At 41.9% G+C, this 13,747-nt stretch overlaps 2 protein-coding genes across 4 annotated transcripts in view; one reads left to right on the top strand and one right to left on the bottom strand.

Annotated features, from left to right (window-relative positions):
* Positions 1-13,747, top strand: part of LOC143782854 (E3 ubiquitin-protein ligase RNF31-like) — a 346,633-nt gene that overhangs the window by 69,405 nt on the left and 263,481 nt on the right. The window lies entirely within an intron of this gene.
* The window catches only part of LOC143782853 (carbonic anhydrase 2-like), a 67,514-nt gene continuing 64,041 nt past the window's right edge, over positions 10,275-13,747 (bottom strand). For all 3 annotated transcript variants that reach the window (XM_077270770.1, XM_077270771.1, XM_077270772.1), the window contains exon 8: positions 10,275-10,943. In XM_077270770.1, coding sequence (XP_077126885.1) covers positions 10,824-10,943 — 120 coding nt within the window. In that variant the 3' untranslated portion in view covers positions 10,275-10,823. The remainder of the gene's footprint in view (positions 10,944-13,747) is intronic.

The raw sequence follows: 13,747 nt of genomic DNA, 5'->3' as shown, positions 1-13,747 counted from the left end.
TGGGTTAGTAGACCACTGAGATGACTTTTTATTGGGGTATAATCTGTAACCTGCAAATAAATGCATCTATATTAATACATTAAATAATACCCAGTTGGTTAAATGTAGGTATGATTTAAACTAAGTTAAATAAAATCAATATCAACAAGGTCCTGGACCGAGAGGAGCTGAATCCAAGAGTTCTTATGTAACTTGGGTCAGTTATTGCTGCGTCATTGTGTATCGTCTAATACTGTGCCGAGGAGATGGCATAAATCTTATGTGGTGCCCAATTTCAAAAAGGGCTCTAGGTCTTTTCCAGGTGATTACAGACCAGTAAGATTAACATCTGTTGCAGAAACCAAAGTTTGAGGGGCTTGTAAGGGACTATATAGAGGAGTATGTTGTAATTGTAACACATTACAAGATTACAAGTGATAGCGGGGCACTGCGTTATGAAGGACAAAAGTTTTCAAACTAATAAAATAATTTTTTATGATGAGTTGAGTAAAACCTAGACAGCTGGGTAGTTGTGGATATAGTGTTTTTGGACTTTGCAAAGACATTTGACATGGTTGCACATTAATCACTTAATAGGAAAAGATCTATTGATCTGGAAAGTAAGGTTTGGAATTGGATCAAAAACTGTCTCAAAGACCACAACCAGAGAACTGTGATGAATGACTGGTACTCTGAATGCTCCGGGGTATAAGTGGTGTAGTCCAAGGATCAGTAGTACTGCATCTGCTATTATTCAAGTTATTAATTTTATAGAAAACGGGATTAATAGTGTTGTTTCTACATTTGCAGATGACACTAAGCTATGTTACAGGCTGGCTGAGTGTTTGGGCATTCACTTAAAGGGAACCTGTGCCCCCAGAACCGCCAACAGTGGTGTCTACATTTATTTTTTGTTTATATTTTTTCTACCCATATAGCGCCATTAATTCCACAGCGTTATATTGGGGCTCACAATCTAGATTCCCTATCAGGATGTCTTTGGAGTGTGGGAGGAAACTGGAGAAACCGGCAGAAACCCACGCAAACACAGTGTGGACATACAAACTCCTTTCAAATGTTGACTTTGGTGGGATTTGAGCCCAGGACTCCTGAGCTGCAAGGCTGCAGTGCTAACCACTGGGCCACTGTGCTGCCCTACGGAGATAAATGCCCTGCCTAACAGAACAGTCTCTTTATTACATTAAACACATAAACAAATCTTTCGGAAAAGTATTGCTAAAGTCCGTTTAAGATCTGTAAATGAGGCCTTTGACTAGTCGATGGGGTATTAGTTTCCCCAGACTAGCCGGCTCACTTAGTGTGTTATCATGCATCTGTTGGCGTGATAGCATGGCTTACAAGAGCCGTTGTCATCGCCAGTGCTATACATATCTCACGTATGAATGCATCTTTGTGCACTCACATCCTTTGTAGAAGACTTCCGATCATGTGCAGTGCACCTTTCTGAAACCGGAACGCATACACCCGGCTTCATAGGATCAATGCAGTGAGGGAAAGAAGTTGTGTGCATGTAGACACAACTGCTGGTGGTTCTGGGGACACGGGGGACCTGCCAGGTTCCCTTTAAAGGGAATCTGTCACCACATTTGACCTATCAAAACTATTAATGTGGCCATACAGGTTATAGACTGCTGAGGAGAGATCCCCTTTAACAGATGAGGTTTAAATTGGTTAAATGTAATGTTATGAATCTAGGCACTAATAATATGCAGCATTATATGTTGCATGGAGGTAAAACTAGGAGAATCACTTGTAGAGAAGAATCTGGATGCACTTGTAGATCACAGACTAAATAACAGCATGCAATGTCAATCTGCTGCTTGTAAGACCAGCAGGATATTGTCCGGACAGGAACAGAATACTAACACTTTGAAAGCTTTAGCGCTGCCTCATCGGGTTCTGGGCAGCAGTTCATAAAAAAAACATGCCTTGGTGTTTGAGCTGAGTACAAAGAAGAGCTAGAATACTGATAAGGAACATGGAGGATCTTACTTGGGAAGAAACACTAGATTACATTTATCTAGTCTTGAGAAGAGACATCTACGGGAAAACATGACTTATTAGTAAAGGTACATAAATGGCCTATACAAAAGTAAGTTCAAAGCTTTTTCATGTAAATCCTCCCTTAAAGGAGATATCCGGGACTTAAAAAAAAAACACAAAATGTATCTAAGCACTAACAGTCAGGTAATTGCAATTTACCTGCCTGTTGTGCATGGTGCCTTTCTTCCCCGGTACAGAGCGGTCACAGACCACTGCTACCAGGGATTCAGTTCCCTCTGCTGACGCGACAGGGCGGGACTTCCGAGGTCATTCTGAATGACAGCCGGCTCCCCCAGTTAGGCAGCTGACATCCAGCTGTCAATCAGAATGACCTCGTAAGTCCCGTCCTGTTTACATAGAAGACCAGAAAAGAAGCCTCTGATCTGTAGTCGTGACATCAGCAGAGGCAGTTGAATCCCCGGCAGGAGTGTCTGTCCACTTTGTAGAAAAGCACCCCTAAAGTTTGATGTTTCACCCACCATGTTTCACAGATGGGATGGTGTTTTTGGGGTTGTACTCATCCATCTTCTTCCTCCAAATATGGAGGGTGGAGTTGATGCCAAAAAGTTCTATTATGGTCTCATCTGACCACCTGACCTTCTCCAGTGCCTCATCTTTGTCATCCAGATGCTCATTAGCGAACTTCAAGTGGGCCTGGACATATGCTGGTGTAAGCAGGGGGACCTTGTGTACCCTGCAAGATTTAATCCATAACAGCACCATGTGTTACTAATGGTAATGTTTGAGTCTCTGGTCCCAGCTCTCTTCAGGTCATTGATCAGGTCCTCCTGTGCAGTTCTGGGCTTATTCCTGACCTTTCCCAGAATCATCCTTGCCCCACAAGTCGAGATGCTGCATGGAGCCCCAGATCGCAGAAGATTGATAGTCATCTTCTGCTTTTCCCATTTTCTAATAATTTCACCAACAGTTGTTGCCTTCTCACCAAGCTGCTTGCCTATTGTCTTATAGCCCGTTACAGCCTTTTGCAGGTCTAAAATTTTGTCCCCGATGTCCTTACACAGCTCTTTGGTCATGGCCATGTTGGAGAGGTTGGAGTGTGATTGAGTTTGCGTACAGGTGTCTTTTACACTAGTAACGAGTTCAAACAGGTGCAATTAATACAGGTAATGAGTGCAGAGTAGGAGTCTTCTTAAAGAAAAACTAACAGGTCTGTGAGAGCCAGAATTGGTTGGCAGGTGAGCATATATTTATTTAATGCAATAAAATGCATTAATTTAATTATTTAAAAAATCATACAATGTGATTTTCTGGTTTTTATTTTTAGACTGTCTCTCACAGTTGAAGCATTACTACAATAAAAACTACAAACCTCTACATTCTTTGTAGGTGGGAAAACCTGCAAAATTGGCAGTGCATGAAATACTTATTTTCCTCTTTTGCTTAGGTGTTGTCGTAAGCAAGAATAGATAGAGGAAGGTGGAGCTTCTTTGCAGGTTATTAAATGCTCGTCTAATTCAATAAAGGTTGGTCAGGTGTAGAGATAAGTGGATCCTTAAATTTGTTGTCTTTGACAAATTTTCCGAAAGAAATTAGATTTGCGGCAAATAAACTTGCACACATTTCAATATTGGAAAGCCTGAAAATATATACGGAGAGAGAGAAAGCCACTGACCATAAAAGCTTACACTCTACAGGAGAGAGGACTCTACTGATCATAAGAGCTTACACTCTACAGGAGAGAGAGGACCCTGCTGATCATAAGAGCAAACACTACAGGAGAGAGAGAGGACCCCACTGACCATAAGAGCTTACACTCTACAGGAGAGAGAGAGGACCCTGCTGATCATAAGAGCAAAAACTCTACAGGAGAGAGAGAGAGAGAGAGAGAGAGAGGACCTTGCTGACCATAAGAGCTTACACTCTACAGGAGAGAGAGAGGACCCTGCTGATCATAAGAGCTTACACTCTACAGGGGAGAGAGGACCCCACGGACCATAAGAGCTTACGCTCTACAGGAGAGAGAGAGGACCACACTGACCATAAGAGCTTACACTCTACAGGAGAGAGGACCTTGCTGATCATAAGAGCAAACACTCTACAGGAGAGAGAGAGAGAGAGAGAGGACCCTGCTGACCATAAGAGCTTACACTCTACAGGAGAGAGAGGGGGCCCTGCTGATCATACCTTACACTCTACAGGAGAGAGAGGACCTTGCTGATCATAAGAGCTTATACTCTACAGGAGAGAGAGAGGACCCCACTGACCATAAGAGCTTACACTCTACAGGAGAGAGAGAGGACTCTGCTGATCATAAGAGCTTACACTCTACAGGAGAGAGAGAGAGAGAGAACCCTGCTGACCATAAGAGCTTACACTCTACAGGAGAGAGAGAGAGAAAACCCTGCTGACCATAAGCGCTTACCTTCTACAAGAGAGGGAGGATCCTGCTGACCATAAGAGCTTACACTCTACAGGAGAGAGAGGATTCTGCTTATCATAAGAGCTTACACTCTACAGGAGAGAGAGAGAGGACCCTGCTGACCATAAGAGCTTACACTCTACAGAAGAGAGAGGACCCCACTGATCATAAGAGCTTACACTCTACAGGAGAGAGATAGGACTCTGTTGACCTTAAGAGCTTACACTCTACAGGAGAGAGAGAGAGAGGACCCCGCTGGCCATAAGAGCTTACACTCTATACACTCTACAGGAGAGAGGGAAAGAGAGGACCCCGCTGACCATATGAACTTACACTCTACAGGAAAGAGAGGGAGAGGACACTGCTGACCATAAGAGCTTACACTCTACAGGACAGAGCGAGAGGACCCTGCTGATCCCATAAGTGCTTACACTCTGCAAGAAACAGAGAGGATCCCACTGACCACAAGCAGGGCCGGCGTTAGGGGCAGGCAGACCAGGCAGCTGTCTGGGGCCCCCGCTCACCCAGGGGCCCCCAGCTAGCGGCACATCACGCAGCCACTTTGGGGCCCCTGTGAGGCAGTGGGACCCGCCTGCCGCCAGTGCCGACTCCCCCGCCGAATTGAACTATATTTGCTTCTGCTGGTACAATTCAAAGCAATGATGGAGGAGAGAGAATCAGCTAACGCTCTCTCTCCCATCATTCCCTGCTCTGCCTCTGACACACTACAGGTTCACACGCACTCACTGTGTGCCAGCTGGCAGTGCAGCCGCTGAGACAGAAGCAGGGAGCAGCGCAGGCACGAGGAGAGGTGAGGAGTGTGGTTTTTTTTGCTTTTTCTTTTTACTGGACTGTGGGGCCATTCTCGGGGGGAGAGATGTGGGCCATGTTATATACTACGTGGGCTGTGTTATATACTATGTGGGCTGTGTTATATGCTACGTGGCTGTGCTATATACTATGTGGGCTGTGTTATATACTACGTGGGCTGTGTTATATGCTACGTGGCTGTGCTATATACTACGTGGGCTGTGTTATATAATACATGGCTGTGTTATACTACGTGGGTGTGCTGTATACTACGTGGGCTGAGTTATATACTATGTGGGCTATGCTGTATACTACGTGGGCTGCGTTATATACTATGTGGCTGTGATATATACTATGTGGGCTGTGTTATATTTTACACGGGCTGTGCTATATACTAGGCGGGCTGTGTTATATACTATGCGGGCTTTGCTATATACTATGGGCATATATTATATTCTATGGGGGAGACTATGTTATATACTATGTAGCTGTGTTATATACTATTGGGCTAAATTATATTCTATGGGGGAGGATGTTATATTCTATGGGGGGTATATTATATTCTATGGGGGAAGCTGTGATATATACTATGTGGCTGCATTATATATTTAGGGGGTACATTATACATTATATTCTATAATGGAGGCTGTGTTATATACTATGGGGTACATTATATTCTATGGGGAGGCTGTGTTATATACTATTGGGGGTATATTATATTCTATGGGGGAGGCTGTGTTATATACTATGGGGGGTATATTATATTCTATGGGAGAGGCTGTGTTGTATACTATGTGGCTGTGTTATATACTATTGGGGGGTATATTATATTCTATTGGGAGTCTGTGTTATATACTATGTTTCTGTATTATACTGTATATTGGTGGGTACATTATACAATATATTCTATGTGGGAGGTTGTGTTATATACTATGTGGGGTACACTATATTCTATGGGGGAGGCTGTGCTATATTTTTCTATGGGGGGCTGTATTACTGTCATGACTCTGAACATTTTTTATTACCTTTTTGTGCATTACTGCCCTTTTCCAAGATGGTGTCTTTGGTCTCATGTGCACTGTGTCTTCCTCCTATAAAACTCCACCCCAGCCTTCAGTCTGTGCTAGAGTATTCTGCCTTGCATCCAGCTCCTGACCTCTGGTGACTCCCTGGCTATATACCTGCTCCTGTGAACCTGTGGGGTTATCCTGCTACTCTGCTCTGAGTTCCTGCTGCATACACCAGTTCCAGTAATCCTCCTTCATCTGCTGCTCGTGTTTACTTCCATCTGCATTTGCTGGACATGTAAGCTGTTGCTGCTTTGCAAGAACCTGAGACTGTTACCCAGACCTCCCTGCTTGAGCTAAGATATTCTTTGAACTGCCTTATAAGCATATCTATCTGTGTTTTGGACTAAGCAAGGACTTATTCGTGTCAAGTATCCTCAAGAATAATTGTGCTTCATAGACTTTCTGCGTGATTGCATTTTCCTCTGAAGTTTCCTATAGACTGCTAAGCTGCATTTGATATTTGCACCAAGTGTTGTGGACTTGAGTTTCTTTCTGCACCTGTTTGAATCACCGTGTGATAATATAGACTTTACCACTTATAAGACTGTGTCCTGTAGTTGTCTTGTTCCACGCAAAGAGTCACCTGAGTTATCCCCTATAATTATTACAATTATATTCTATGGTGGGCTACATTATATTCTATGGGGGAGCTGTATTAGATTTTATGAGGGATGATTGCATCATACTCTTTGATGGGGCTACATTATATTCAATGGGGAGGTGGGCTGTATTATATTCTATTCAGGGCTACATTATATTCTATGGGGGCTGTATTATATTTATATTCTATGAGGGGTGATTGCCCCATACTCTATGAGGGGGCTACATTATACTATATGAGGAGGGCTGCATTATATTCTATGGGAGGTTACATTATACTCTGTGGGGTGGCTGCATTATACTCTGTGGGGTGGCTGCCTTATACTCTGTGGGGTGGTGGCTGCATTATACTATATGTGGCCTGCATTATACTGTATCAAGGACTATGGGGTATATACTATACTATATGAAAAACTATGGGAAATGAATTGTACTACATGGATGACTATGGCAGTGCATTGTACTATATAGAGCACTGTGAGGAGTGTATTATGCAATATGGAGGACTATGAGGAGTGTATTATGCTATGTGGAGGACTGAGCAGTGTATTTTAATATATGGAGGGCTATGAGGAGTGTATTATACTATATGGAAGACTATGGGAAGTGTATAATACTATATGGAGGACTGAGGAGAGTATTATACTATATGGAGGACTATGGGGTGGATTATACTAAACAAGTAAAATGCTGCATATTCATCCAGTGATTGGATTGTTTATGCAGGAACAAAAATCATTGTTCTCAGCAGCACGTCGCCAGTGTAAACTGTAGATGTGCTGCTGATAACATGATACTGTATGGTGATCTGTTAGTGATCTACTAGTGATCAGTCTGTCCCCATCATTATTCTTCAGCCGGTGTAAAGAGGTCGGGAAACAAGCCTTGAACGACTTCAATATTGTCGATCACACTCATTTAGCGGCCTGAACTCAGCGCATGTAAATACAACAGAAATGCTTCTGTGTGATGTGCAATATGTGAGCATTTGGGGCCCCATTTTAAACTTTGCCTAGGGCCCCACTTTGCCTAAAACCTGCCCTGACCATAAGAGCTTACACTCTACATCATCTCTAGTCAGATGGTAAAGGAGTAAAATGCCATGAAATATTCATCAGATGGACATAGAATACAGAGCCAGTATGACAGCAAGGAAACTAAGCTGCATATCAATAATATTACTACAAAGTAGCTGTAATATATTTTTGAGTTTATGGAACTACGCAGCCTTGGAAGCTTTTCACTGTGGAAAGATAAATAAAATAAAATTCAACTACGTTGACAACTGTTTTGTCATATCCCCTTGTGATAAAGTTAGTCAACGCCTGTACAGAATGTGAGAACTGACATGTTATTCTGCATCATGACTCACTGAACCTAAGTGGTTACAAATTAAATTTTCTGCTGAAAGATAAGCCCCCAAAATGTTGCAAATGCATAATATAGCAATTCATTCATGTGTTGTTACCTGATCCTATTGGGGTTCTTTGGGTCCACCAAATAACCCCCCCTCTATCTCTTCAGATCATGTGCATGTCCTCTTTTAATTGCGTAGTAATCTTTATGGCAGAGCAGGAAGAAAATGCCAAAAGTGAAAAAAATAAGATTGCGCAGCTACAAAAATGTTGCTACATTTCAAAGCAATTCATGCCAGAAATCTGGCAAAATTTGCTTTGATGCAACAGGGCCTATATCTTCTACTGTGATTTTTGGATTCCAATATCATGTCGGGTGTGGGCCCAACAGAGGAGCTCTAGTGGCCTAGACTGAACCTCTCTATGTGACTCTTAGAAGATAAAGTAAAGGGGGCTTATATTGTATATCGTAGGAAGGTCAATGGTATTTTTCTAAGCCTCATGATCTATAGGTATTACCAGTTTCAAGCCCATACAACACTAAAGTATGTTAGACTAAATTATAGTAGATATAGTTCTACCTTTTTCAACCTTACTAGTTACTATGTGTGCTGCTAGTCGGAGATAGTGATATAGGACAAGAGGTCGGGGATTGCTATATTTCCTCAGATTCTTCTCATACGCTTATGAGGCTCCAGAAAGTATATACCTCATCCCTAAGGACAGTGTCTGGGGCCCTCATATACATTAGACTGTCACCTGTACCCATCTATATTGTCCGACATTAGTTTAATGTATATGGTGCCGTTTAGTCTTGGGCAGCAGGAGTCGCCACTCTGCCATCCCGTACCAACTCCGCCCACTTCGACTAAGGTGAGAAGTTGTATTTTTTTATGAAATCTCATATTGTGACTTTTAAAAGCTCTAGAGAAAAAATGAATCTCCCCTTATGTCCCAGTATTTTTCTCTTGACTGCATGTTAATTATTTGCATGGATACCCAAATGGGTCGGATGTGTTTCCAGCCCATAGAAGCATAATCTATCACGAAATGGTTGTAGCCAGTTTACGCTTCCTGACATTACTTCCATGGCTTCTTGCAGGTTTTAATTTGTCAACATGATTAAGAAGATGGATTTTATCCATCGATGTCTTTGTGCTAATTCATGGGATTTACGGTACTTTCATGCCTGTTATACATCAGTATCTATCTTCACTATCTTTCTTCTGCTAACGCCTTGAAAGTTTCTACTTTATTAATAATATTATAGAATGTCCACAATGGCAGTTGACTACATATACACAAATACATACATACATATATACAGTATATTCTGGACTGAAGGTGTCTGTTCTTGAGGCCCTGGTACAGAGGACAGCTAGTCTCCAGTTGATGCTACTAGTGTAAGGTAGAGGGTCCTTTTTGTTTCCTTCTTTCAGGTGGTTGGTCAGAGAAAATGATGTCTGGCTGGTGCTCAGCTGAGCATGGGTTCATTTGTGTTTTGTACCTGGATGTAAAATCTTTAGGCTACGTTGCCATGATGAGTTTTTGGTGATTTTTTTTTTACACTGCATATTTTCGAAAAAATGCAATAAACCTATTTTACTTAATGGGTAGTTAATGGGTGAGAATGTGCAACATCAAAAACTCATGGTGGGAACGTAGACTTACATTATTCCGTAGGCCATCAATAAAGAACAGAATAAGCTCGATTTGAACTGACCTTCTGTGTCACTGTCTCTGATTGCATCTGCTCCCATTTTTCCTGCTGCTACCCAGCTAATCTTCCACACCAGATAATCAATGACAAAGATCAGATCAAAAATATATAGGATTTACAGTGCTGTAATTTGGCGCCACAATATCATGGATGAGCTAGGCTGCAAATACAGTATTATACTGATGCTAATGGTGATAATTGTCCATCGACGTCCAGAAATATGACATAAACATGTTAATTTAGTACATATTCTAAGTTATCGACTGTATGTAAGTGTATAAAACCAACACTGGCAATGGTTTGCAGTAGCAATATTTATTAAGGTATCGAAAAATACATTTATAATCTTTTTCTTCACATTAAGTGCAAAGTAAGCACCAATAAGACTTTTAATTTATATTCTGTCATATACTTTTAAAATATATACACTCCTATTAAAATCTATATATTATTTATGCAACAAATAGATGAGATTTTAAAACGCACAAATTCACATTAAGTCATATATAGCAGTGTTTGTACTTCAAGTTTTCTTTTTAAGACATATTCTTAAATCTTACGGACAAAGCAAATACCCCACCCACCGCCCGCCATGTTAGTGCAACATTATTTGTGGAAGTAAATCAGTAGTGGCTACTGCTGATTAAGCTCTAAGCAACGTCTCACATTATAAATGATTTGCCTATGTCTGTTGACTTTCACATTTCATTAATCAGATCCTAATACTCACTAAGGGATTAGAGATTTCGCATAAAACTGCTACCAGTTTGTGCCGCCAGAGATAATGAAACATAGGAGCAAACGTCCAAGTGTGATCTCGGCACAGATGGTCCTGACTACTGGTCCTAGTGGAAGGAGGCTCTAACTTCTCGGCCCTTCAGTGGCTGTGGTGGGCGATAATTGTCCACCATGTGGCAAGGGCTGTTATTTTCATTATTGAAGTAAAGGCCTCGCAGTTTTGACATCTAAAATGAATAAAAAAAATGTTGTTAGCACTGTGGAAAAATAACAAAGTTTTTGACAACTGCACAATTTAGCATCCATGTTATTATTTCACCATATCTGGGTCTTGCAGGAACATTACAAGTTCAGAACAGATATTTTTTTTAAGCAATTTTATACATTTTAAATCATACACATATGGTATCTGAATGTCAGACTTGTATAAAGGATTTGTAGATTTATACACTGTACTCCATTGTCTTCTATAATTGTTACAATGTGGTACCCCAATATAACCAGTTATGGAAGCTAATGATGCTAAAGAAAAATATTAGAAAAATATAAAGATAAGAAGTGGGAATTTACTTAAATAAAAGAGAAGAAAACTTTTCTGTCTGACCCTAAAACATCCTATTATGATCTCTTGCTGTTTCCTCCTATCCTCATTGTGAAGATGCAATCGGGGCCCCCAAATGGGCTCATGTCTGCCATTAAATAACCCTCTGAGTTAGGCCGGGGTCACACTTGCAACGGCAATGCAAAAAACTCCTGCGAGTCTCTCCCCTCGTACCAGAGCATGTGGCTGCATAGAAGTACATGCAGCCGCACACTCCGGTCCTGAGTGCCGGCGGCAGTGCCAGGTATTGAGGCGAGAGACTCGCCCGAGTTTCTCGCATTGCAGTTGGAAGTGTGACCCCGGCCTTACTCAGATCATGGGTGTAAAAAAGATTCTCTTGTCCATCCAACCGCTTAAATGCTGAGGTCACAGTTCACCACAGCACCTGAGGGGGTTAAACTGCTGGTATCAGGGCTTGCTGTAATAGAAGACGATAATCCACTACTTTCCAAAATGCTTACTACAGATTACGCAGGCAGACATATTATGGATCTGTCCTATGCTGATCTGTGCAGGTTGCTTGCCATATCTCACGAATTGTCTGGAAGGCTCTCGGAAAAATGAGGAGATCTCCTGAACTTCAGGAAGAGTTGACAAATCTCCTGGGCATCAGCAAAGCCTCACCGAAACCATCATCTTACGGCTTCTTCTGCGTGATGTTGGGATTCTTAGTGTCCCAGTGTCCATGTTGGGAGCATGGAATGAGAGGACAGAGGATGTGTGACCTGGTAAAAGTTGAGTGCTACATGCAAACATTTGTTAACAGATACCCCATGGGCAGCTTGCTAAATTGGCCATAGCTTAAATGAGTCTGGGTGAATGCAGCCTTGCTATATTATTTTTTGCAAAATACCAAACTTGCTACTATGAAAATCATGAAGCTAAAACACATTTCTGCAGAGTTTGTGACAATTATTTGAATATAAAGACTCATTTTGGAGTTTTTAATCTTTTAATCAAAGCTGGAATATGACATGAATTGCCATGCCAATTGCAGAAGGCACGCTAGCACGGGCGCAGAACCACTGGCGGTGACCTGAATACTATCAATACAATTAGTACTCTGGGAAATATTATACTCGGGTATGTCTTACGAATAAAGGACATCCTGGGTGAACATTAGCGGGCACGGAGTTTATCAGAGGGCCTCTGGTGGTTGCGTGTCACTGTTGGTCTGAGATAAGGGAGTTTCCTCTGTGATGAAAAGTGAAAGTCACGAACGATGTCAAAATCTTAAGTTGCTTACGTTAGTTAGCTGCTTCTCAGCGCTTATCACTGCCTAAAACATATTTTATTTCTGATACACAGCTTACATCTCAGCATGCATCTGTATTATGACACAAGATGAATTTTTACTAACTGTCGGCCCTGAGCAATAATCAAACTGTTTTCTTCTTGCACACTCAGTGGTTTTATTACGTTTTTTTTTTTTGCAACTACCTTGAATTTAGGTGCAAGATCCCACGTAAACCACAACACAGCACCCTTTGCTCTGGATAATACACTGTAAAGGGAACCTGTCACCAGATTCATGTCACTCAAACCTCAAGCACGATGAATCAGAGTCTGGTGGCTCCACTGCAGACAGGTATGTTTTTCCCTGAAACTTTCAGATAAAACATAGTGTGCAGAGACTGCGCCGGATTAGTCACGTCTCCCTATGGCCGACTTTTCCCGGCTCTCCTCCAGGTGATTGATAGGTGTCTCTCGCTGTTAGTCGGTGCAGGGAGAAGCCAGCTGAGGTACGTGCAGGACAAGTCACAGTTCCTCCTAAAGTTCTGGGCCGGTTCTATAAACTATATTTTCTATGAAACACCAAAGCATTTCAGAGCATGACATACCTGGCTCTGGTTCATGGTGCACGTGGTTTGGGCAGCATGAATCGCGTAACCTTTAAATATCTGTGATGTCCCCTAAAAATGACACTGCTGAGACCTCAGCTGTTATTTGTTGGGGTACCCACTACCTACAAGTGTTCAATTCTCCATCATGACCACAAAAGGACTAATAAAACATTGCACAGTTCCCACAGAAATCTTGCCCTCACGCTCTCAATGGGGCATGCTGGGCCCTCCAAAATCAGAGGCGCGCTTTGTAGCCACTCTCCACTCCAGCAAGTAGCACTAATAGGGACATCCTTAATTGAATCATTAGGTGCATAAAACTCTTCTGTCTTCTCAAGAATATAGTTTATTAGCTTTAGTTTAGTTTATCGGTTTCCCTCGTGATTTTCAGACACCAGGTTTGCACTGCCCTTCACAGCTGGATGTCCTTTTTTCATTGAATACAGAGCTTCGGCCCCTTCATTTCCAGAATTGGGGGGGCATCCAACCAGTCAGAACCCCCTTAATCATACAGTGATGACATATCCTGGTGACAAACTTTATAAGACCAACATTTTTGTATTGATTCATATCCTACTATATATTT

This window comes from Ranitomeya variabilis, chromosome 6 (genome assembly GCF_051348905.1).
Source record: "Ranitomeya variabilis isolate aRanVar5 chromosome 6, aRanVar5.hap1, whole genome shotgun sequence".
Taxonomy (NCBI): domain Eukaryota; kingdom Metazoa; phylum Chordata; class Amphibia; order Anura; family Dendrobatidae; genus Ranitomeya; species Ranitomeya variabilis.
This window is presented reverse-complemented; position numbering and strand designations above follow the sequence as displayed.